The 26,115-nt window shown below is 44.6% G+C and overlaps 1 protein-coding gene across 6 annotated transcripts in view; it reads left to right on the top strand.

Moving 5' to 3' along the window:
• Positions 1-26,115, top strand: part of PITPNC1 (phosphatidylinositol transfer protein, cytoplasmic 1) — a 261,543-nt gene that overhangs the window by 208,332 nt on the left and 27,096 nt on the right. For all 6 annotated transcript variants that reach the window (XM_018065383.1, XM_018065380.1, XM_018065382.1 and 3 more), the window contains one exon: positions 6,277-6,372. In XM_018065383.1, coding sequence (XP_017920872.1) covers positions 6,277-6,372 — 96 coding nt within the window. The remainder of the gene's footprint in view (positions 1-6,276; positions 6,373-26,115) is intronic.

Genomic DNA, 26,115 nt, shown 5'->3' with positions numbered 1-26,115 from the left:
TTGTAGCTTTGTTCAGGTGGTGAGAACCCCACCCTGAAACACTGACTTCAGAAGTGTTTGTTATTTCATGGACTTGGATGTGAGAATAAGTGTCATATTAAAGAAAGAGTCCAGAGTTGGAACTTAAAAACTACCTGAGTAGATTCTACTGCAGTCTCAACAGAAAAGCTCCAAGTCGTTGGGGAGTTCCCATAACAGTTACTCAGGACATACATTTTTCAGTAGCAGGAGGAGAATCAGATTCTAATTTCATCTTTCTGGAAAGAAATAGGAAGCACTTTTGACTGATATTTATCTTCTCAGTTGGGTGCCAAGAGGCAGCCTTTTTATCACTGGAGGAGTCTGATCGTGAAGCCTGGAGGCGTGCCCTGAATCTGAGCTTCTCTGCCAACAGGCAGCATGACCTTGGGCAAGGCACTTTACTTCTGGCACATGCGTGCTCAGTCATTCAGACGTGTCCAACTCTTCGTGACCCCATGGACTGTAGTCCGCTAGGCTCCTCTGCCCATGGGATTCTCCAGGCAAGAGTACTGGAATGGGTTGCCATTTCCTCCTCCAGGAGGATCTTTCCTCCTCCAGGTTGGGATCTTCCCAACCCAGGGATCGAACCCACATCTCCTGCATCTCCTGAGCCTTAGTTTTCTCATCTGAAAAGTAGAAATAATAATACTATCCTGACCATGCAGTTGTGGAGTCAACATAAATGACTCCTCTTCTGGCCTGACGGTCTGTTCTTTCTTTTGTAACGAATATTTCATTCACCTTGTATTTTGGGGAATAGCTTCCCAGTCTGTCTCTCTCACTAGATGATAACTTGTGAAGAGCAGGAACTCAGCCCTTATCTTTGCAGCCCTCAAAGCCAAGAGCAGTATTTCATATGCAATTGAGTGTATAAGTCAGGGCCTCATTAGGAGGCCTAAACCACAAAAAATTTGAACAGGAAGAGTGTAATATAAGGAATTATTTATTCTAATTATTAATTAGAATTATTTGATGGGTGCTGGAGCGGCAGCTGTACACTGCTGGAGCAACTTTGAGGACATGTCCAAGGGCAAAGGAGAAGCCCCAGTAAGATGGTAGGAAGGATGAAATTGTGTTTAGAATCAAACCCCATACCCGCCAGAGACGCTCAGAGAGCTCAAACAAACCTTGTGCGCACCGGGACCCAGAGACCCCACAGAGACTGAAACAGAACTGTGTTTGAGTGTCTCCTGTGGAGGTACGGGGAGGTGCGGGTCAGCAGTGGACTGCCACAGGGGCAGGGGCTTTGGGTGCAGCAGACCTGGGTATGGCATAAGCCCTCTTGGAGGAGTTGGTCACTAACCCCACCATAGAGCCACCAGACTTACACAGGACTGGGGAAACAGACTCTTGGAGGGCACAGACAGAACCTTGTGCATACCAGGACTCAGGAGAAAGGAGCAGCGACCCCACAAGAGACTGACCCAGACTTGCCGTGAGTGTCCCGAAGTCTCCAGCAGGGGCCTGGGTCGGTGGTGGCCTGCAGCAGGGCTGGGGGCACTGAAGGTAGCAGGGCACGCATGGGACCTTTTGAAGAAGTTGCCATTATCCTCATTACTCCACCATAGTTTGGCCCCAGGCAAAGAACGGGGAGGGAACCGGGCCCCACCCATCAGCAGAAAACTGGATTAAAGATTTACTGAGCGTGGCCATAGCACTGGTCATAGCAACACAAGAGAAGACTCTACACATGGACGCCGCCAGATGGTCAACACCAAAATTAGATTGATTATATTCTTTGCGTCCAAAGATGGAGGAGCTCTATACAGTCAGCAAAAACAAAACCGGGAGCTGACTGTGGCTCAAATCATGAACTCCTTATTGCCAAATTCAGACTTAAATTGAAGAAAGTAGAAAACCACTAGACCATTCAGGTATGACCTAAATCATATCCCTTATGACTGTACAGTGGAAGTGAGAAATAGATTCAAGGGATTAGATCCGGTAGAGTGCCTGGAGAACTATGGACAGAGGTTTGTGACACTGTACAGGAGGCAGGGATCAAGACCATCCCCAAGAAAAAGAAATGCAAAAAAAAAAAAGAAATGCAAAAAGGTAAAATGGTTGTCTGAGGAGGCCTTACAAATAGCTGTGAAAAGAAGAGAAATGAAAGACAAAGGAGAAAAGGAAAGATATACCCGTTTGAATGTAGAGTTCCAAAGAATATCAAGGAGAGGTAAGAAAGCCTTCCTCAGGGATCAATGCAAAGAAATAGAGGAAAACAATAGAATGGGAAACACTAGAGGTCTCTTCAAGAAAATTAGAGATACCAAGGGAACATTTCATGCAAAGATGGGCACAATAAAGGACAGAAATGGTATGGACCTAACAGAAGCAGAAGATATTAAGAAGAGGTGGCAAGAATACACAGAAGAACTGTACAAAAAAGATCTTCACAACCAAGATAATCACGATGGTGTGATCACTCACCTAGAGCCAGATATCCTGGAATGTGAAGTCAAGTGGGCCTTAGGAAGCATCACTATGAACAAAGCTAGTGGAGGTGATGGAATTCCAGTGGAGCTATTTCAGATCCTAAAAGATGATGCTATTAAAGTGCTGCACTCAATATACCAGCAAATTTGGAAAACTCAGCGGCAGCCACAGGACCTGAAAAGGTCAGTTTTCATTCCAATCCCAAAGGAAGGCAATGCCAAAGAATGTTCAAACTACCACACAATTGCACTTATCTCACACGCTAGCAAAGTAATGCTCAAAATTATCCAAGTGAGGCTTCAACAGTATGTGAACCAAGAACTTCCAGATGTTCAAGCTGGATTTAGAAAAGGCAGAGGAACCACAGATCAAATTGCTAACATCTGTTGGATCATCGAAAAAGCAAGAGAGTTCCAGAAAAATTACTTCTGCTTTATTGACTATGCAAAGCCTTTGACTGTGTGGATCACAACAAACTCTGGAAAATTCTTCAAGAGATGGGAATACCAGACCACATTACCTGCCTCCTGAGAAATCTGTATGCAGGTCAGGAAGCAACAGTTAGAACTGGACATGGAACAACAGACTGGTTCCAAATTGGAAAAGGAGTACATCAAGGCTGTATATTGTCACCCTGCTTATTTAACTTATATGTACATCATGAGAAAGGCTGGGCTGGATGAAGCACAAGCTGGAATCAAGATTGCCAGGAGAAATGTCAATAACCTCAGACATGCAGATGACACCACCCTTATGGCAGAAAGCAAAGAACTAAAGAGGCTCTTGATGAAAGTGAAAGAGGAGAGTGAAAAAGTTGGCTTAAAGCTCAACATTCAGAAAACTAAGATCATGGCATCTGGTCCCATCACTTCATGGGAAATAGATGGGAAAGCAATGGAAACAATGACAGACTTTATTTTCTTGGGCTCCAAAATCACTGCAGATGGTGACTGCAGCCATGAAATTAAAAGATGCTTTCTCCCTGGAAGAAAAGTTATGACCAACCTAGACAGCATATTAAAAATCAAAGACATTACTTTGCCAACAAAGGTCTGTCTAGTCGAAGCTATGGTTTTTCCAGTAGTTATGTATGGATGTGAGAGTTGGACTATAAAGAAAGCTGAGTGCCGAAGAATTGATGCTTCTGAACTGTGGTGTTGAGGAAGACTCTTGAGAGTCCCTTGGACTGTAAGGCGATTGAACCAGTCAATCCTAAAGGGAATCAGTCCTGAATATTCATTGGAAGGACTGATGCTAAAGCTGAAACGCCAATATTTTGACCACCTGATGCGAAGAACTGACTGATTGGAAAAGACCCTCATGCTGGAAAAGATTGAAGTCGGGAGGAGAAGGGAATGACAGAGGATGAGATAGTTGGACTGACGCGATGGACATGAGTTTCAGTAAACTCCAGGAGTTGGTGATGGACAGGAAGGTCTGGCGTGCTGCAGTTCATGGGGTTACAAAGAGTTGGACACGACTGAGCAACAACTGAACTGAAACTTTGATAGGAGTAATTATAAAGATGTAAAGAGAAGTCTAAAGCATACCTAAGGCTGAGGAAGTGGACACTAGGAAGAACAAACTCAGAAGGGGCCCATCTCCATGGCTGGAGCTTGACCTCCTTGCAGAGATTGTGACCATAGCCCACTGGATAGCGGAAAAGTTTGCTGGGTTTCCTGGACCAGAGGTGGACCAGAAGTGGTCCACAGTTTCTGGGTGGCAGAAAAGTTCCCTCTGGGTACAAGTGAGATGAAACTGGTGGGCAAGAATGTAGAGTCAGGGCACCACTGGCAATGTGCGGCTGGAGCAGAGGGGTGCCTACATCAGAAGGTCCACAATGAAGGCCAGGACTCCAAAGTCACCAAGTAGCTGTGCACTCTGGACATGTAACTGGGACAGAGCAGCACTTCATTCCCCTCTCCCCCCAACAGATCGTATAGTGGTAATAAGATTCACACCAGGAAGAGAAGCCCCCTTCTTCCTGCAGGGTTCCTCTAATACAGGGCTTACTGTCATACTCACTGTCAAGAAGTGCTTACAGGGTCTGGTCTGTTGGAGTAGAGACTAAAGGGTGAATTTGGAGCAGAAGGGCAATAATGTAATAATGTGATAATGGGTGATCCAAAACTATGTGAATTAAATTAGGAAATGCCACCTAATCTGTCAATAACTCCCTTAACCCCTGTTCATTTCCCCTTCTTTCAGTCCCATAAATTTTACCACCAATAAATGTCAAAGCTCTCTAACTTCTCTTGTAATTTACTCTCTAGCAGCTCATTTGCCTCTGGGGTGTTCCGTTCTGTTTTGTTTTCTTAATGAGGCACATGTCTTCTCTGGCACACACTTAAAAAGAGACTCAAGCGAAAAGAGAGAGAGTGAAACACACAAACACCCTGAGACCTGGTGTTTCATTTCATGTTTCATTTCTCCACTCGAACTTATTTTCCCACCATTTCTCCATTTCATTTCAAAGCAATCTACCTATCCCTCCCAAACACTTTGGGAGTGTCTCCAAGCACTTGACTTCATGTGGCCATGGTCGGAATCAGAGCTGATCCAGGAACCAGTCTTCCTTTGCCTTTAGGAAAATGCAATGGCCTCCTCAGTTCAGACCGGGGAGTCAATCTCCTTGAACAGACCTGAAGAGTCCAGTATCTAACCATTATAGAAGGAAATTGGTGACAGAGCAAACAGCAGCCTGGGCAGATAATTGCCAGCACAAATATTATTCAGAAAGCATTTGGAAAGGACTAGCAGTTTCAACTTGTAAAGAGCCCTCCAGATGCTATCCTGGAGGAGAACATGTTATTAATAGGCTCCAAATTTGTGTCAAGACAATGTTCTTAGGCATCAACCACCTTCTTCTTCCAAAATATTTCGTTCTCTTCTGGAGAGTGAGATTTAATTAGTGTTAGCAGATGATTCCCTTGTAGGAATTAGCTAAACAGTGAGATAGGGATAAGACTTTCTCCAAGGGTGAAGTGATTTGCGAACTTAATCTTTTTACTGTCCTCCAGAAGTGATGAGAAGATATCCCTGTAAGGTCAGAAAAAATTGGTAGTGGGGAAAAGTAGAGGAACTTAGTCTTCCCACCAGAGTGTATATCTGTATACGTGTTTCTCTTACATATTTCTTTGCAAGTATTGGGCATTCTGGGCCAGGCATCTCAATACTTTTTCAAGCTCCACCTTCATACCCCTATCTGTACCAAAGAAATCATGCTTTTAAATAATCAAGAATAATACACTGGGTAATGGGATTGTGGACAGTCTTTATTTACTTCTTTTTGTTTATCTGTATTTCCTGCAGTGAGTGTATGTTATTTCCAAAATTAAATATATGTAAACACTTTAATGAAAAAAAAAAAACAAAACTTATTTTTCTTCTCTAAATCTCAGGCTGTATCATTGCTTTTTGTCTCCCATCTACCCAGAACCTTTTTAGCCTCTTCCCTCTCCCTGTTTAGATTAACTGCCAAAAATCAGCAGACTTCCTTTTTGGAAGAGACTTTTGGAAGAGATTTATTTCTTCACTCTTGAACTTCTAAAAACAGCTTGTTTTATCTTCTTCCCCTCACCAAGCAGTGATTGATGCTACACCTGCCTCTGAAGTGACAAAATGTAAGCGATGAATAAAAGCTTCTCATGATTCTTGCACATTCTGAGGCAGCGGAAAGCTCTCACCAGGGGCACTGAGCCATGTGAAGATGCTCTGTGGGGAGTTATTCTGCCTCACGCACCATTGGGCCAACCTGCGGGCACCTTGAGGATCTCACCTACCGTCACTAACCTTTGATTTGTTGCTCTGCTCTTTCAGATTTTTGACAACGAAGCCAAAGATCTGGAGAGAGAAGTTTGCTTTATCGATATTGCCTGTGATGAAATTCCAGAACGTTACTACAAAGAATCTGAGGTGAGCAGTAGACAGGGTGTCGTGTGGAAGAGAGTTGTTCTTTCAGCAAACTTTTATTAAGTCCACCCTGACCCAGGGCACGTCCATCTGTCTTTGTGTTGATTCAGTTTGCTGTTATATCTTACTGAACTCTTGACTGCGAGGCTCCGAGTGGAGCTCCTACTTCTTGGGGCCCGTCATTGACCCCGGCTGTCACTCAGTTTCAGTGAGGTCTTCTGGCTCCCCGGCTCTGCCGTCACTCCGGGCAGCAAAATAACTCACCAGGCTGAGCCACCCAGCTGATAGCTGGCCTATGGACGCAGCGGCCACCTCTGGCTTCCTGTTTGGCCAGGCCTGGGGCCAGCCTGTCTCCCCCTCTGCAGGGGCTGTGCTTTATTTATATTTGAGGGGTCTAACCCAAAGATAAGGCTCAGTGAGTCCTCCCTGAGTAAATTTTGAAACTTGGGCAGCTTGTGTTTGCACAGAAACTTCGTCTCAAAACTGAAAGGACCTTCATAAAGCCCTCTCCTTTTTTTAATCTTGACTGAGAATAAATTTACGAGAATATCCTTCTATATGATTTCCACCTACCAGAATCCACTGTTTGCCTCAGTGCAACCTTTTATCCTGTTAGTATAGGTCCCCACTTATGGCCTGTTAGTATTTTTATGAATGGCTGCTGATGGAACTTGGGTGACCCCCTTGTAAATAACGTCCCAGCCCAGCAACAACAGATGCTGGGCTATTTTTGTTGTTTAGCAACATGTAACCAATCACAGTATGTTTGGACTCGTGGCCCTCTTCTCGTCCTTGAGCTGTAACACATGGACCTTGAAACTCTTTCCTCGGCTTCATTAAGGCTGATTTAAGATGTAATAAATAAACCCGGTAAGAATGAATTCCACCGTGACAGACGCTGGGCTCTGAGTGTGGTTCCGATTTTTTTTGCCTCCACCTTTTGGGATTCATTTGGATGTGAGGGTCTAACCCAGTCTTAGCTGCCTAATTGCAGGCATGTGCTCTGCAGCTGCTGTCCCTTCAGATCTTGGGAGAGGCTGATGGGAATGACTCTTGGTGGGACTCAAAGGCTGAGCCTTTGAACGTCATCCATTTACATTATACATTGCAGCCAGCCACACTCATGAAATGTCAGAAAAACAAAGCAAAATGCTCTCTGCATAACTGTGGACCTGCTCAAGAAGAGAAATTTGGCCTCCCCTTGTCTTCCTTTTCTGTGGTTTCCTCTCAAGGCCACCAGTACTTACGGGGCTTCAGTGACGGGGAAAGCGCCAGGCAGTGCACTGGGTGAAGCTGCTGCCTTGTCGCCTCTGTGGCTTCTTGAGCCTGGGCGGCTGTTGCCTTACCTGAACATTCTGGTCCCTTTGGTAGCTCAAGCCTTCTAGAAAGGCAGTGTTGCCAGAACACTCTGAACTGATTTCAGCTCTTCCTCTCAGATGGCTTCAGTGTGGAGGACCACACTGGCATCGGGGATCCACACTGGCATCGGGGATCCCCTGATTCAGTGGAAAGTCTTAGCACAGATACAGAATACTAATGACAAAATCAGCAAGACTCACTGCTAGTCAGCCAGTGCCTGACTCATCTCCCTGTGCTTTGTGCTCCCAAGAACCACCACTGGAAAGCTTTTCCTCACTGACACAGATATTCGAGGAACTTTTTTTTCATGCTTCACTGTCATTCATTTTCCCAGGCCATAAAGTATTCTTTTCGAGATACAGTTTGACCAAGGAAATGAGAGAGGAATAGACATTCATCCAGTAACTATGTACTGAGTACTCACTGCGTGTCACAGACAATATTTAGATGGGGACATGGCAACGAATGAACAGAAGAGACACAGAGGGTCTCTTGCCTTACAACACTTCCAGTCTAACACGAGAGCCAGACAATAAAGAACTAATTCCGTAATAAACATGCGGGGAGAGACCGTGATAAGGAAACTGAACATAAGATGATGGGATCGGGAAAGATGCTCAGGAAGACATGACCTGCAGGAAGGAAAGAGCTGGGGTCAGTGCTCCAGGTGGAGGTGACACCTGTGAGGAAGCAAAAGAGACCAGTGTGGCAGCAGCAACAGAAGGAAGAATGGCAGGACGGGAGGTTGGGAAAGAGGATGAGGCCATGTTAAGATGCTTAGATTCTATTTGCCTGCAGTAGAATGCCTCTGAAGAAATTAAAGCTGGGGCATCATGTGCTCTGATTTATGCTTTTAAAAGTTTGCTCTGGGTGGAGAATGGACTGTCCAGGAGCAGAGTGGAAGTCAGGAATCCACTGAGGTCATTGGAATTATCTACTTTGTTGTTTATTTAGGTTATATGGTAACTTGAGCTGGAGGGCTGGGAACAGAGGGTTCTGAGGTATCTATTGAAGATAGAATTGATAGGGATTGATCATAAACTGAGTGTGAAGATAAGAGAAAAGGAAGAGGCAGGATGACCTTAAGGTTTACTGCGTGGACAACAGATAGATGGGGGTGAGAAAAGAAAAGAAATGGGTTTTGGAGAAAGACAAATAGATATTGTGATGCTGGTGAGACCTCTAGAACAAACAGAAATAAGCTTAGATAAGAGATCTGGGCTGGAGACAAACTGGGGAGTATTTTGGAAATAGAATGACAGAATGCAGTCTACTAGAGACGGGAATGGCAAACCACTTCAGTATTCTTGCCTTGAGAACCCCATGAACAGTATGAAAAAGCAAAATGATAGGATGCTGAAAGAGGAACTCCCCAGGTCAGTAGGTACCCACTATGCTACTGGAGATCAGTGGAGAAATAACTCCAGAAAGAATGAAGGGATGGAGCCAAAGCAAAAACAATAGGCAGTTGTGGATGTGACTGGTGGTAGAAGCAAGGGCCAATGCTGTAAAGAGCAATATTGCATAGGAACCTGGAATGTTAGGTCCATGAATCAAGGCAAATTGGAAGTGGTCAAACAGGAGATGGCAAGAGTGAACATCAACATTCTAGGAATCAGCGAACTAAAATGGACTGGAATGGGTGAATTTAACTCAGATGACCATTATATCTACTACTGTGGGCAGGAATCCCTTAGAAGAAATGGAGTAGCCATCATGGTCCACAAAAGAGTCCGAAATGCAGTACTTGGATGCAATCTCAAAAATGACAGAATGATCTCTGTTCGTTTCCAAGGCAAACCATTCAATATCACAGTAATCCAAGTCTATGCCCCAACCAGTAACGCTGAAGAAGCTGAAGTTGAACAGTTCTGTGAAGACCTAAAGACCTTTTAGAACTAACACCCAAAAAAGATGTCCTTTTCATTATAGGGGACTGGAATGCAAAAGTAGGAAGTCAAGAAACACATGGAGTAACAGGCAAATTTGGCCTTGGAATACAGAATGAAGCAGGGCAAAGGCTAATAGAGTTTTGCCAAGAGAACGCACTGGTCATAGCAAACACTCTCTTCCAACAACACAAGAGAAGGCTCTACACATGGGCATCACCAGATGGTCAACGCCGAAATCACATTGATTATATTCTTTGCAGCCAAAGATGGAGAAGCTCTATACAGTCAGCAAAAACAAGACTGGGAGCTCACTGTGTCTCAGATCATGAGCACCTGATTGCCAAATTCAGACTTAAATTGAAGAAAGTAGGGAAAACCACTAGACCACTCAAATATGACCTAAATGAAATCCCTTATGATTATACAGTGGAAGTGAGAAATAGATTTCAGGGACTAGATCTAATAGATAGAGTGCCTGATGAACTATGGACTGAAATTCGTGACATTGTACAGGAGACAGGGATCAAGACCATCCCAATGGAAAAGAAATGCAAAAAAGCAAAATGGCTATCTGGGGAGGCCTTACAAATAGCAGTGAAAAGAAGAGAGACAAAAAGCAAAGGAGGAAAGGAAAGATTTAAGCATCTGAATGCAGAGTTCCAAAGAATAGCAAGGAGAGATAAGAAAGCTTTCCTCAGGAATCAATGCAAAGAAATAGAGGAAAACAACAGAATGGGAAAGACTTGAGATCTCTTCAAGAAAATTAGAGATACCAAGGGAACATTTCATGCAAAGATGGGCACAATAAAGGACAGAAATGGTATGGACCTAACAGAAGCAGAAGATATTAAGAAGAGGTGGCAAGAATACACAGAAGAACTATACAAAAAAGATCTTCACAACCCAGATAATCACGATGGTGTGATCACTCACCTAGAGCCAGACATCCTGGAATGTGAAGTCAAGTGGGCCTTAGAAAGCATCACTATGAACAAAGCTAGTGGAGGTGATGGAATTCCAGTTGAGCTATTTCAAATCCTGAAAGATGATGCTGTGAAAGTGCTGCACTCAATATGCCAGCAAATTTGGAAAACTCACCGGTGGCCACAGGACCTGAAAAGGTCAGTTTTCATTCCAATCCCAAAGAAAGGCAATGCCAAAGAATGCTCAAACTACTGCAGAATTGCACTAATCTCACATGCTAGTAAAGTAATGCTCAAAATTTTCCAAGCCAGGCTTCAGCAATGCGTGAACCATGAACTTCCAGATGTTCAAACTGGTTTTAGAAGAGGCAGGAGAACCAGAGATCAAATTGCCAACATCCACTGGATCATCGAAAAAGCAAGAGAGTTCCAGAAAAACATCTATTTCTGCTTCATTGACTATGCCAAAGCCTTTGACTGTGTGGATCACAATAAACTGTGGAAAATTCTTCAAGAGATGGGAATACCAGACCACCTGACCTGCCTCTAGAGAAACCTATATGCAGGTCAGGAAGCAACAGTTAGAACTGGACATGGAACAACAACAGACTGGTTCCAAATAGGAAAAGGAGTACATCAAGGCTGTATATTGTCGCCCTGCTTATTTAACTTATATGCAGAGTATAGAAACGCTGGGCTGGAAGAAGCACAAGCTGGAATCAGGATTGCCGGGAGAAATATCAATAACCTCAGACATGCAGATGACACCACCCTTATGGCAAGAAAGTGAAGAGGAACTGAAAAGCCTCTTGATGAAAGTGAAAGAGGAGAGTGAAAAAGTTGGCTTAAAGCTCAACATTCAGAAAACGAAGATCATGGCATCTGGTCCCATCACTTCATGGGAAATAGGTGGGGAAACAGTGGAAACAGTGTCAGACTGTTTTTGGGGGAGCTCTAAAATCACTGCAGATGGTGACTGCAGCCAAGAAATTAAAAGATGCTTACTCCTTGGAAGGAAAGTTATGACCAACCTAGATAGCATATTGAAAAGCAGAGACATTACTTTGCCAACAAAGGTCCGTCTAGTCAAGGCTATGGTATTTCCCGTGGTCATGAGCGCCAAAGAATTGATGCTTTTTAACTGTGGTTTTGGAGAAGACTCTTGAGAGTCCCTTGGACTGCCAGGAGATCCAACCAGTCCATTCTAAAGGAGATCAGTCCTGGGTGTTCTTTGGAAGGAATGATGCTAAAGCTGAAACTCCAGTACTTTGGCCGCCTCATGTGAAGAGTTGACTCATTGGAAAAGACTCTGATGCTGGGAGGGATTGGGGGCAAGAGGAAAAGGGGACGACCGAGGATGAGATGGCTGGATGGCATGACCGACTCGATGGACGTGAGCCTGAGTGAACTCCGGGAGTTGGTGATGGACAGGGAGGCCTGGCATGCTGCGATTCATGGGGTCGCAAAGAGTCGGACACGACTAAGCGACTGAACTGAACTTGGAAATAGAAGAATTTAAAGTCCTGAGGATAATGAGAGTGAACAAGCATAAAGTATAATGGGAAGGGAGTTCAGGTCCTAGTATCACATTAGGACAGTAGTATTTGGAGATTAGGGAGAGGATGGAGAGGCCCCAGGAATCTGCAAAGATCTGGGCAGAGAATTAGACGGAAAACAAGAAGAGAGCACCAAGGAATGCAAGTTTCAAGAGAAGAGAGCAAATGGTTATGCTTAGTGTTGCTGAGAAATCAAATAAGATAAGAATGGAAAACTGTCTCCAAGAGCAGTGGCTCTAAACTGAAAACATCTTTACCCCACAAGGATGCTTACAATGTCTGGAGACATTTTTGGTTGTCACAGCTTGGGAGTGCTACCAACCACTAACCACATTCTAGAATGAACAGGACAGCCCCCACAACAAGAGTTGTTTAGTCGCTAAGTTGTGTCCAACTTTTTTCTGACGCCATGGTCTGTAGCCCGCCAGACTCCTCTGTCCATGGAATTTTCCAGGCAAGAATACTGGAATAGGTTGCCGTTTCCTTCTCCAGGGGATCCTCCCAACCCAAGGATCGAACCCGAGTCTCCTGCACTGCAGGCAACCAGATTCTTTACCTCTGAGCCACCAGAGAATCCCAACCCTCAGCGTGCAAAGCCTGGAAAATCCTGCCCTGAAAGTAAAGGTCATTGGAGATTAATTGGATCTCATTCATTGGAGGTCTCAATTTCACTCATTCATTCATTCGTTCATTCATTGGTGATCTGGATTTTGCTCTCACACCCAGAGCCACCCCTGCCTGTCCTGGAATCTTAGGGTTACTTAATGGATGTGGGAGAAAGGGGCCCCAGGAGGCTCAACCCTGCACATTCTATCAAGCACTGCTTCCCAAACGATCACCAACCTACATTACATGTAGAGTTTGTTCTCACTCTCTCTGGCAGTTAGACCAGAAAAGAAAGAGCGTAATTGGGAATTGCAATAAAACTATAGGAAAAGTGTGTTCCGTGGGATTCCCTTGTGACCCAAACCCACCATCATTCAGCTTCTAGAATCCAGATTGCTGTATGAACCAACCAGAAGGGAGAGAGTGAGTTTCCAAGACTGTTTGGGTTGTGTGTCATTAGCCAGGGACTGAGAATGAGGGATAGAGATACCAAGGGAACATTTCATGCAAAGATGGACACAATAAAAGAAAGAAATGGCATGGACCTAATAGAAGCAGAAGATATTAAGAAGAGGTGGCAAGAATACACAGAAGAACTATACAAAAAAGATCTCATGACCCAGAGTGGTGTGATCACTCACCTAGAGCCAGACATCCTGAAATGTGAAGTCAAGTTGACCTTAGCAAGCATCACTACAAATAAAGCTAGCGGAGGTGATTGAATTCCAGTTGAGCTACTTCAAATCCTTAAAGATGATGCTGTTAAAGTGACGCACTCAGTGTGCCAACAAATTTGGGAAATTCAGCAGTGGCCACAGGACCTGAAAAGGTCAGTTTTCATTCCAGTCCCAAACAAAGGCAATGGCAAAGAATGCTCAAACTACTGCAGAATTGCACTCATCTCACATGCTAGCAAAGTAATGCTCAAAACTCTACAAGTGAGGCTTCAACAGTACGTGAACCAAGAACTTCCAGATGTTCAGGCTGGATTTAGAAGAGGCAGGGGAACCAGAGATTAAATTGCCAACATCCATTGGATCATCGAAAAAGCAAGAGAGTTCCAGAGAAACATCTATTTCTGCTTTATTGACTACACCAAAGCCTTTGACTCTGTGGATCACAACAAACTGTGGAAAAGTCTTCAGGAGATGGGAATACCAGACCACCTGACCTGCCTCCTGAGAAATCTGTATTCAGGTCAGGAAGCAACAGTTAGAACTGGACATGGAACAACAGACTGGTTCCAAATTGGGAAAGGAGTACGTCAAGGCTATATATTATCACCGTACTTGTTTAACTTCTATGCAGAATGCATCATGTGAAATGCCAAGCTGGATGAAGCATAAGCTGGGATCAAAACTGCCAGGAGAAATATCAGTAACCTCAGATATGCAGATGACGAAGAAGAACTATGGCAGAAAGCGAAGAAGAACTAAAGAGCTTCTTGATGAAAGGGAAAGTTGGCTTAAAACTCAACATTCAGAAAACTAAAATCATGGCATCCAGTCCCATCACTTCCAGCGAATAGATGGGGAAACAATGGAAACAGTGACAGACTTTATTTTCTTGGGCTCCAAAATCACTGCAGATGGTGACTGCAGCTATGAAATTAAAAGGCTCTTTCTCCTTGGAAGAAAAGCTGTGACCAACCTAGACAGCATATTTAAAAGCAGAGACATTACTTTGCTGACAAAGGTCTGTCTAGTCAAAGCTATGGTTTTCCCAGTAGTCATGTATGGATGTGAGAGTGGGACTATAAGGAAAGCTGAGCACCAAAGAATTGATGCTTTTGAACTGTGATGTTGGAGAAGACTCTTGAGAGTCCATTGGACTGCAAGGAAATCATACCAGTCAATTCTAAAGGAAATCAATCCTGAATATTCATTGGAAGGACTGATGCTGAAGCTGAAACTCCAATACTTTGGCCACCTGATGCGAAAAACTGACTGACTGGAATAGACCCTGATTCTGGGAAAGATTGAAGGCGGGAGGCAAAGGGGATGACAGGGATGAAGTGGTTGGATGGCATCACCGACTCAGTGGACATGAGTTTGAGCAAGCTCCGGGAGTTGGTGATGGACAGAGAAGCCTGGCGTGCTGCAGTCCATGAGGTCGCAAAGAGTCGGACACGACTGAGCAACTGAACTGAACTGAGAATGAGGGAAACAACCGGTTTAGAAGTCAAACCATATCCAAACAAATTTCTCCTCTGTACACTGTAAATAATTAACATCCTTCTTCCCGCCACAAGAGTTTCCTTTTAAAATGAAATCAAACCTTGTCATTTTCTGCCTAAAAGCTCCATCTCTTAGTATGGACCTCTGCCTTCTCCCCTTTCTGACCCTCACCATCTCTGTGCCTCTCAATTGGAAATCTTCTAGTCATTAATGTATAGAGTTCCGTCAAACATAGCTTCTACTCTGTGGGCTTCCTGGGCACCCCACTCCTTACCCATTGGAGCAAGAGCTTTGGTCTGTGGTTTCTAGATAATGCTAGCTGCAAAAACAAGGGCTGTCTTCTTTATCACTGTACCCCAGCAGATAGGATAGCACCAGCGCATAGCAGCTGCTCACAGAACAGTTGTTGAATGGATGAGTGAAAGCCATGGGCTTTATTTTTTTTCTTCTAGCAGTGACAATCTCAGAATGAGTGCTATCAAAGAAAATGCATTTTTAGCCATTAAGCTAACAGTTGTGCATCAGTTCCATATATATATATATATATATATATATATGTATGTATGTATTTTAATCTGAGGTCTACAGCTTTATGAGCTTTTTCTTCCAATCCATCTTTATACATTGACTATGTCAGCATCATAAATAGGAAACACATTTTCTGCAGAGAAGGCTGAAATACTGGTGGACTCAATTTGTTCTGAGATTTTTGAGGTTTATCCATTCAGACCAGGGTTATCTGGGTCACCACTCAGCTCCCATGTGTCCCTCTCTCTCTCACACACACACACTGCCACCCAGGACTAAGCAGGGGGTTGAAGTATTTTCTTTTCTTTTTCCATTTGTCCCTGGAAACCTCCAAACCACATGAGAGGCAAGAATGCCTCTCTCATTAAGGTGACCGGAGCTGGAAATTTTCCATGGAGTGCCCTCTGTCTGGTGGCATAAGAGCCCACACTGACCAGAGTTTTAGCAGAACTCGAGACTCAGAATCCGCTGAGAGCCCAGCCCAGTACTGTCTTTATTTTCATTTTGCCACTGTTTCCCAGCCACATCAGGGGCCTGAGCTGCAGCTCCCAAGAGCCTCTCAATCTCAAGTTTTTTGCTCTCCTACACGTAGCAGGACTTTGCAGGGCAGCGCTGCATTGTTAAAAAATCAGTGTGACTTCTCAGGCACAGAGGGCACCTCCACGAGTCTCCACACAGCCCCGCCAAGGCCCTGAGCCCATTAGAATCATAAAACTCTTTGGATCAAGTCACTTCCGCACCACCCAAGCAGCAAAGGCGAAGTGAAGCCAACATCTGAGCAGGTTGTACTTGTTATGTGGTTGACACGTGGGTTCTTTCCTCCGCCAAGATGTCCATCCCTTTGATGCTCTGCCAAGATTTCAAGGTGAAGATCCCAGCCCAGGAAGGAGGAACTGGAGACGATAAGTCATAGCACGTGCTCAGAGGACACGGTCAGTGAGCCCATGCTAAGCTGAGCTGGCCTTTGGGATGAGGAAGCAAATCTCGACAACCAGCCTCCAGGATTGGTCGAGCCTAGACAATCTCCAAAAATCAGGCTTAGGGAGCTCTGACTCAGAGGCTTTTGTGTTGGCTCAAATCCAACCCTCTTTCTCCTCGATTCACTGAAATCGTTTTTAGTTTGATTTGATTCGATTTTTTATTTTTTTGGCCTTGTCCCATGGCATGCAGGAATCTTAGTTTCCCCCAACCTGAGGTCAAATCCCAGCCCCGTGCATGGGGAGCGCAGAGCCCTAACCACTGGACCATCAGGGAAGTCCCTCATTTGCATTTATTAAGTGCTTACTGTGTGCCACGTTCTGTGCTAGGCACTGAGGTTACAAAGGCCGTAATCTCACCAGTCTCCACCACCGTTTGAACTTGATCTTTTTTTTTTAATAGAAAAAGGAAATTTCTCCTTCCTTTTGGAAGATGTACAAGAAGTCTCCATTTTACCAGTGATAAAGAGCACAATAGTTCTAATGGAGAAATTAAAGGAACTTGCAGTGTTTTAAACTTGGGTATCAGTGAAGGAGAATGTGAGACCATCTGAGAAGCAAGCAGCCTTGGTATAATTGGAGGTAGGAGGGTACAGGAAGTCTTAGGCAGGATTTGATTTAGAGCTTTCCCTTTGAGTTGGTTAACTGGGGGACTCTTTGGAACTCAGACTCCAGGCCCCTGGGTTAGAGTTTTTCTAAAGTAAGAAATCCTTGGCATCCAGTTCATTGGTCTCACCGATGCAAATACCTGCTGGGTTGTCTCTTAAGGGAGAGAGAAGGGAACAGAGATGTGTCTAACTTTTCCAATAATTGTCAAGGGTGAGACATTAAATGCTTTTTGCTGAGCACAGCAGACCCCCAGAAAGTGAACAAAGAGATGAAATGACCAAATATTGTCATACATAGCTGTACCCTTCAGTACAAAGTGCTTCTTTCAAATAACTCTGCTCCCTCAAATTAAAAATACTTTCATGTCAGTCTATATCTTGGCAGTTGAGGGTGGTCAGAATTTTCAATTATCTCCAAATGGCCAGATTTAACACCGCTGCCTCCCGCTGGGGTGCATGGTGCAGTTCAGTTTGTTGTTATGTTGTTATTATCATTTTTTCCCTTTTCCCTCTGTCCATCTGTTTCTTTCTGAGACTATAACACAGCTGTTTGGTGATGGGCTCCAATTTACCAGTGCTGGGCGCCTCTGGGAGAATAAGAGCTGGCTGCCCTCGCTGGTGTGGGGCAAAGCCCCTGCCACCAAAGTGCTCCCTGATGACAGCCACCAAAGCCGGGGCAGGACGTCTGCAAGGAGAGGGTCGGAGAAGGGTACCCCAGACCTGCTGCATCACAGGGTCTCCATAAGGCCAGTTCCGTTAGAGACGGAAGCTTGTGGAGGCCTCTGAACATGGCCAGAGCAGTAGATGAGAAGGAAAGCCCTGGGAAAAAGAACATTCATCAGTGGAGCTTCTTTTAGCCTGCTTCCTCCAAAGCCTAGGTGACAACACAAATGCCTCCAGTGGTCCCAGGAGGAGAACAACGTGTTGACCATATTGTCATTACAAAGGCCCTGCTGATCATGCAGGACAGTGAGTCGTCTCCTGGGCAACTGCCTTTCTTTCCCCCTGCCCTCCCTTTTGCAACTTGGATGATGTCCTGTTCATTAATCTAGGTGGATGGCACTGGAAAAGCAATGGTTATCCCACCCAATGGGAGGCTTTGATAATATTTGAGTGGCTCCCTTTGTGTGTGGGAATGGTGATCCCATCACCTTAGCCAGGAAGGCTTGGTCCCAGCAAGGCTGCAGAGAAGTCTGCCATTCCCATGATCTTCGAGAACATGTCCCCTGTGAAGACACAATGTGAGACCTTGGGTGTTGACACAATCAGTGAAAAGTAGGGCACCCTCACCTTTAAGAAGCCCGTGGTTGGGAGGATAAAGGCTGACAGCATAGGCTGAATGACAGCCTAGCCTCGGGCAGCAGGAGAAAGGCCTTCTCACCCTGTGGGATTCACTCCCTGAAAATCCCTCTGGTCTGCCATTACTGCATGAATTAAGAAGGCGCAGCCCCATAAACAGAAGTGGTCAAGGGGGACTTTGTAGGAGTAATGAAATCTGAACTGGGCCTTTAAACAATGTCTACTCTTATTGTTTATCTGTTCACAAAATAATTCATGATCCTTGTTTAAAAAAAAAAGTCCAGGATTTTCTCGACAGTCCAGTTAAGACTCCGTGCTTCCAGTGCAGGGGGCACAGGTTCGATCCCTGGGTGGGGAACTAAAATCCCACAGGTTGCAGGATGCAGCCAAAAAAAAAAAGCCCAACATGACATAAATGTGTAACATCAGAAAAGCAAATGTCCTGTGTCCTAATCACAGAGTTAGATGTTGTTGAAGTTGATATTTGTGGTGTTCATACTTAAACATAACGCTGTTTTATAAAATTGAGCTCATAGGATGCAACTTTGCAACATTCGTTTTCTCAATAATGATATAAGCTTTCTGTCTTTCTGGGGCAGCACACATCTCCCTGGAAGGCTTTGTAACAACTGTATAATGTGCCAGTATATAGTTATGCCATACTCTGATGGACATTCAGAGTGTTTCCATTCTTTCGCTGTTACAGTACTGCAGCAACATCCTCATGCTATATTTTTTTTGGTATAGTTTTAATATTTATGTAGAATACTTTCTAAAAGTGAAATTGTTGTATCAGCTGGTATGCACTTAGGGAGGCCTCCCAGGTGATCACAGCCATTGGGCTTCATCAGCACCACTGATTCACCATTTTGAATCTCTTCTTCCATTCAAATGAGTGGATGGATGGAGAGATGAGATGAGATACAGTGAGATAATGTGAAAGGCAAGGCATTAACATGCCCAGTCCTGGCACCTAGTTAACATTTAATAAATGTTCCCTTCTCCCTGTTTTGATGCTGGCGTTGAGAGCTGCAGATGCGTTGCTGGTGTGGTTGCTCAGCGGAAACCAAGTGTCTTTGGAAAGTGGCTGCCGTGAGTGGGGCTCAGTTTGCATGTTGCTTTTTACCTGTTGGCATGAATGGAGAAAAGAAGCAGAGAGTTGATGTCAGTCACTCCAGTTCACAAGGTGACAGAGTTTGCTGCATGTGTAGCAAGATCCTTCACAAAACAGCCATTTGTACAGCTGAGACTTTTTAAAAAATGTGTTATTATTACTTCTGTTATTGTTTAACCTGAATTCAGACTGGCATGTGCCTCTGATAGTTCACCCCCTAAGAAACTTTAGAGGTTACATTTACTGTTTGTTGTGCCAAATTAGGATACTCTGTGGCCCTGGGGTCCAGGATGCTTCCCAAGGCAGTTTGAGCATTTTATCAACTGATTTCCATAAGCCTTTTACCAGGTGTATTTTACTTAATGTTTTAATTAATTAATTATGGCTGCACTAGGTCTCTGTTGCTGCACGTGAGCTTTCTCTAGCTGCAGCGAGCAGGGGCCACTCTCTCTAGTCGCAGTGCGTGGGCTTCGCATTGTGGTGGCCTCTCTTGTTGCAGAGCATGGATTCTAAGGTGTGACGCCTTCAGTAGTTGCAGCATGTGGAATCTTCCTGGACCAGAGATCAAACCCATACCCCCTGCATTGGCAGGTCCAGGGAAGTCCCCAAGTATATTTTAGAAGAATAAGAGTTAAGACTTTAAAAGAAGGAAGCAGGGTCCAAGGGGCCCAAGGCTTTCAACCAAAAGTGAGCAGATGCAACCAAGCTCTTCCTCAGTCCCATCTAATGGAGAACTTCCCCTGTGTACTTTCAAGAAAGCAGACATTAAATCCACACCTTGCTCAGAACTTGGGTCACCTACATCAGCCCCTGCTATTTTTTTGTCTTATTAAAACACCAGAACTTCTTGACTCTTAGAGCAGAGTTCCCAAATCAGATTAAAATCCCCTTAGGAGCTTCCAAAAAATGTAGATACCCAGAACCCTCTCTGGACCTACCTAACCAGATGCAGTAAGATGGGAAACAAGGATAAATACGCCAGGTTTAGGGGGGAAGAAAGCCTCCGAGCAGAGCACCCCAGCCTTTTTCATGGCATGGTGCTCATAGAAAATGATCAGTTTTGACTGGCGTGTCAGGGAGCTCCTCATCACAGAGGACCGCCCGCAGGGTCAGGAAGCCCAGTCTTCTCACCCAGGGACCAAGGGAACCAGTACCTTGTCACATCTGTTATCCATTCAAGGCAAGGAAATTCTGCCTAGAAGAGAAGCATTTACCATGGTCACATTTTAAAAGCATTTTATTGTTACTTAATTTTGTAGAGGCAAAAGGAAACAGCAACGTAAGCCTGGAAGACTGCCCATTCCCCTACCGAGGGAGGGGTCAGTACCTTTGAATTTCATTCCATCTGTTGAGAATCTGATCCCATCTGTCATCTGTAGAGTCATACTCAATGCCTTCCTTGCCAGCCAGTAGTGTTTTTATAATATACATTTGTGCAGTTTTCTCCTAAGTTGCTTCTGAGTTGGGGGCCGTCTTTGGATCATCCAAATTTATTTTCTTTAATTAAAAACAATAGTCAGTGTCCATCAGGTCCTCTGGCTAGGTCTAGCCCAAGCCATTTCCCAGCTAGCTCTAAGAATCTAGAGCTGTGACTAGGATGATGGAAGTGGTATTTTTTCCCCTTGAGAAATAAGACCTGACCCAGTGATTGCCTCCTCCACTTCTAATTTTTTTGCAGACTCCAAGTACAACTAACTGTTCAGCTTCTGCTCCAAAAATATCCAGGAAAGAATAGGTGCTATTAAGTTGCTTGTCTTCATCTTTTATTGTTAAGGGACCCAAAGAAAGACATACAATTACCAGCTCATTAACTTGGGCCTTAGAAATTTTAATAGATGTCTCACCGAATTGCTAAACCTGACTTCAGAGGGACAGGAACTAACTTTCGAGAAAAAGAAAAGTCCTTGCTAAGTTATTTTATTCACTTATATCCTTTAATGCTAACTACAAAGTAGAATAGATATTGTTTCCATTTTACAGATAGGGAAACTGAGGCTCAGAAAGTCTCAGTAGCTTGCCAATGTTTCAGGAAGCCTTGATTCAAATTTCGAAGATTGTGCTTCTCCTGCCCCATCAAGCTGGCTCCTTCAGGCAAAGCTGAAGGTACAGACACTGTTGTCTGTCTTTAAAAAACACTCTAGATATTTGTTTCCTTCTGAAATGTAATTCGCTAACCCCGAATCTCAACGACCCAGTGAATGGGGAATCGCTGGGAAAGACAGAGTAAGTAAGAGGAAAGGCCTTTCCAGTCCCTCGGTTACCCTCTGTAACTTTTTTTTTTAATATGTATTTATTTATTTTGGCTATGCAATGGCACCGTACTCCAATACTCTTGCCTGGAAAATCCCATGGACGGAGGAGCCTGGTGGGCTGCAGTCCATGGGGTCGCTAAGAGTCAGACATGACTGAGCGACTTCACTTTCACTTTTCACTTTCATGCATTGGAGAAGGAAATGGCAACCCACTCCAGTGTTCTTGCCTGGAGAATCGCAGGGATGGGGGAGCCTGGTGGGCTGCCGTCTATGGGGTCGCACAGAGTCGGACACGACTGAAGTGACTTAGCAGGGTCTTGGTTGCATCACTCGGATCTTTAGTTGTGGCATATGGGATCAATTTTCCTGACGAGGGGTCAAACCTGGGCCCCCTGCATTGGGAGCATGGAGTCTTAGCCACTGGACCACCACAGAAGGCCCCCTCCTTAGCTTTAATGATCTCATGAAAGTTGACACCCCATCTTATAGGTAAATAATAGTGATTGAAGCAAACCTTGTCTGGAAAAAAAACAAAACCTGGCCATCCCACAATTGAATAATACAGGAGCCCATTAAAGGCAAAATAAAAGTCACAGCCCCTAAAGAAAACACCCACCAACTTCCAATTTGGGCAGCATTCCTCCTCTTATTTTTATCATCCCCACAGCAGTCCTGTAGTTAAATAATTTGCCCAGGTACACACAGGTAGTAGTTGCTGAATCAGAAATTCCCCCATGGGTGTCTCATTCCACAGCTCTTGTGGTCCCCCATTCAGTTCTGCTCCACAGAACCTAGGGCCCCACAGAGGTGCTTCTTGAGCCCAGTAAGCAATGACATGAAAGTGAACGTGGGGGGCACTCAGTCGTGTCCAGCTCTGCGACCTTCTGGACTGTAGCCCGCCAGGCTCCGCTATCCATGGGATTCTCCAGGCAAGAATACTGGAGTGGGTTGCCATTCCCTTCTCCTGGGGATCTTCCCGACCCAGGGGTCGAATCTGGGTCTCCTGCGTTCCAGGCAGATTCTTTACCATCTGAGCCACCAGGGAATTCAGATAATGAAGGTTGAAATAGTACAAAGAATCCACTCTTCATTTTTACCTGCTTTATATATTGGGATTCCAAATAGTGTTTTTTATAAGCTGCAGCTTGCAGTTTTTTGTTTAGTTAATTAGTTTTGGTTGCCTCCGGTCTGAGTTGGAGTGTGTGGGCATCTCACTAGTTGTCGTGTGTGGGCTCCAGAGCCCATGGGCTCTGTAGTTGCAGTGTACGAGCTTAGTTGCCCCACAACATGTGGGATATTAGTTCCCCAACCAGGGATCAAACCCACATCCCCTGCATTGGAAGGCATATTCTTAACCCCTGGACCACTAGGGCAGTCCCCTAAATAATATATTTTGAAAAACAAAATGAGTTCCAAAGCTAAAATAAGTTTGAAATCTATTCCAGCTTTAAAAATGGGAATCTTTTATTGCCTCCAAATACAGAGCTTATTGACTGTCTCTACCCCTGTTTCTGTTCAACAAGTTGGAGGTCCAGGTTTCCCAAAATAATACTGTATATGAGGAGCAAGCTTAGATTCAGGGACAGTGAATCCAGTGCTGATCACTGCTACTATGTTGCAATATCAAGAATATTTGTTAGTCTATTACCAGCTTTTGATTTCAGGAACTTATGCTATCTATGGGCCAAATTGTATATCCTCAGTATGGATAGATGATATGCTTAGTCATGTTTCATACCAAGTGTCCAAAGAGCACAGCTAAGATCAGAGTGAGTGCGGACAGTCCACAATATGCAGTCCCAGCTCAAAGTCTGCCAACAGAGCCAGGTCCTAATGGCACTCCTTTCTGGGAAGAGCTTGGCTTCCAGGCTATTAGGAGAGCTGGTGCCTGGCCTCTCACTGTCACATGTAGTAAGGCAGGGGATCCTCTCCTGGTGCGCCCTTGAATAACTTTACTGGTTTTGATTAGAGGTGATCTTATACATAAAAAGTCATCTCTGCCTGAAGGAGCAGATAAGCTTTGTATAACAGGATAATAGGGAGCCATCTCTTGTTGCTCTGAAATTGGGAACCAGACCCAAAGCTGGGGACAAGGAGAAGTTGTAATTCCACATTCCCCAGCAGCTGCTCATCAGTGAGGTCAGGTACCCCAGGACTGGCCCAGGTGGCTCAGCTGGCCCTCTTGCCATGGTGCCTGTCTTCCATCTCTCCTCCATTCCCAGTCCGTGTTTGGAGATGGGGGAGGGGAATTCTCAGAGTCATTTGGGGTATCCTTGCCTAACCCCAAAGCCATGTGAAGGGAGTATTCCAAGAGAATTAATTACAGAAATTGGAGTGAAAGTGAAAGTCACTTAGTCATGTCTGACTCTTTGCGACCCCATGGAGTATCTGGTGGAAAAAAAAAAAAAAAAGGCTATTTGCCAAGCTGGGGACCTGCAGATCCGCACACAACTCTGCCATCTCATGAGTCTGGGGCAAGGCTGCAGAGTGGCCCTAGAAGTTCGTAGGGGAACGTAGAGACTGATTGGTGCCTGCTTCCCATCTGGAGATTTCTGAAGGAGGAGGCTTGTGGAAGGAGCCTGTGGCAAGGACGCTGAGTTAGAGCTGTGGAGAGAGAGTCTGGAAATAGGAAGGGGGCATTCTTTTGGATATTATACAAAATGAAGATAATAGCATACTACTTGAGAGGTTTTGTAGTGAGAGAATTTCTGTTTGCTCCAAGACCCACAAATTCTCCAATTCTCTGATACCAACCAAGTGTCAATAATTCAGTTCTGACACTTCCCTTCTTTAGCATCATATAGCACAAGTTCAAGGAACCAGTCCTACAAGACCACTTGCACTTCAGATGCCAGTCACAAGCCCAAGGCCACCACACTATGGTTATTTTTCCCTTCCTCCCACAGCATCATCCTCACATTCAAGAATTTGCCGGGAAGGCTCACAGAACTTAGGAAAACAGTTGATCTTCAATTACTCATTTTTTTCAGAAAGAGTACAGTTCAGGAGCAGCCACATGGGTAAAATGCATAGAGCAAGTATAAGGGAGAGGGGTACAAGCTTGCATGCCCTCTCCAGGCATGCCCCCTGCCACCCGCGGCCCCAGCGTAGAGATGTGTTCACCAGCCCGGAAGCTCTCCAGATCTCCTTGTCAAGCGTTTGTATATTTCAGTCTCCAGCCTCTCTCTTCTCCCCACCCCAGAGGAGAGCCTACTAAACAATCTTTCTGAGACCCAGCCCTATCCTGAGGCATCTAGGGACCGCACCCTGAGTCACCTCACATATATTTCTTCTATCACAAAGATTAAATAAGAGTGTACCCAAAGTGCTGGATCCAGAGTCTGGTTCCCAGCAAGTATTTGACAAGCATTAACTAGTTTCGTGACTTTTCCCTCCTTCCATCCTCCACTTTCTCCTGACCACCTCTCTTAGGGTTCTCTTTTGCCTTCATCTTTTCCATAGCCCCTAAAAGGCATCACCCTCAAGGCTAGAGGCCTTTGACTACTCAATGGTTTTGCAGTTAGCTCAAATTTTCCATTCTCACACTTCCTCTTCTTCAAGTAGAGTCTTGAGTTTTTCTGGCCCTGAATTAGAACCGCGAAGGGCTCAGAACACCCACCAAAACACTCCCCCCACCACCACAGCCACCTTTTTCTCTGCCTTTCTGCATGTCAGACACACCTTCTGAGTCAAGTTCCTTTAAGAGAGTCACTCTGTAGAGGACTAACACAAATCACTGTGTGTGCTGTACGCGCTAGTGCCAAGAGCAAATGCTTTAAAAATAGCACTTTAGGTATTAACTGCTAACAAAGCAAGAAGTGGCTGCTTCTGGCCACAATTTGCATTTAGGGTTTTATTTTTTTAAACTGATGCATAGCAGGTGACCTTTCAGTAAAGTTTTTGGTCAATTTTCAAGTGCACTGAAAGCTCCTTAGTTCTGTTGGGTTTTTTGGGTTTTTTTTTAAATACCTTTATGAGATCCAGCTCATGTACCATACAATTCACCCATTTAAAGTATAGAATTCAGTGGATTTTAGTCTATTCACTGATGTGGGTAACCATCGTCACAATCGAATTGTAAAGATGTTCACCAGCCCAATAAAGAAACCCTGTATGCTGTAGCTATCACACCCCCTACTCTTTTACCCTCAATCCCAACCCAGCCCTAGGCAGTCACTAATTTTCCTGTCTCTGAATTTCCCAGTTCTGGACACTTCATATGAATAGAATCCTTTACTATGTGGTCTTTGGGGACTAACTTCTTTGAAAGCTCTTTAATTTTTCTGTGCATCCCTTTTAGGATTCAAGTTCAAGAAATGTTGGTCCAGGGAGTCCCCTGGCGGTCCAGTGGTTAGAACTCAACGCTTTCACTACCAAGAGCCCGGGGTTCAATCCCTGGTTGGGGAACTAAGATCCTGCAAGCTGTGCAAAAGAAACGTTGGTCCAAATTAGGGG

The sequence above is a fragment of the Capra hircus genome, chromosome 19 (assembly GCF_001704415.2).
Source record: "Capra hircus breed San Clemente chromosome 19, ASM170441v1, whole genome shotgun sequence".
NCBI classification, from domain to species: Eukaryota; Metazoa; Chordata; class Mammalia; order Artiodactyla; family Bovidae; genus Capra; species Capra hircus.
The sequence above is the reverse complement of the archived record's forward strand: the minus strand, read 5'-3'. Positions and strand labels throughout refer to the sequence as shown.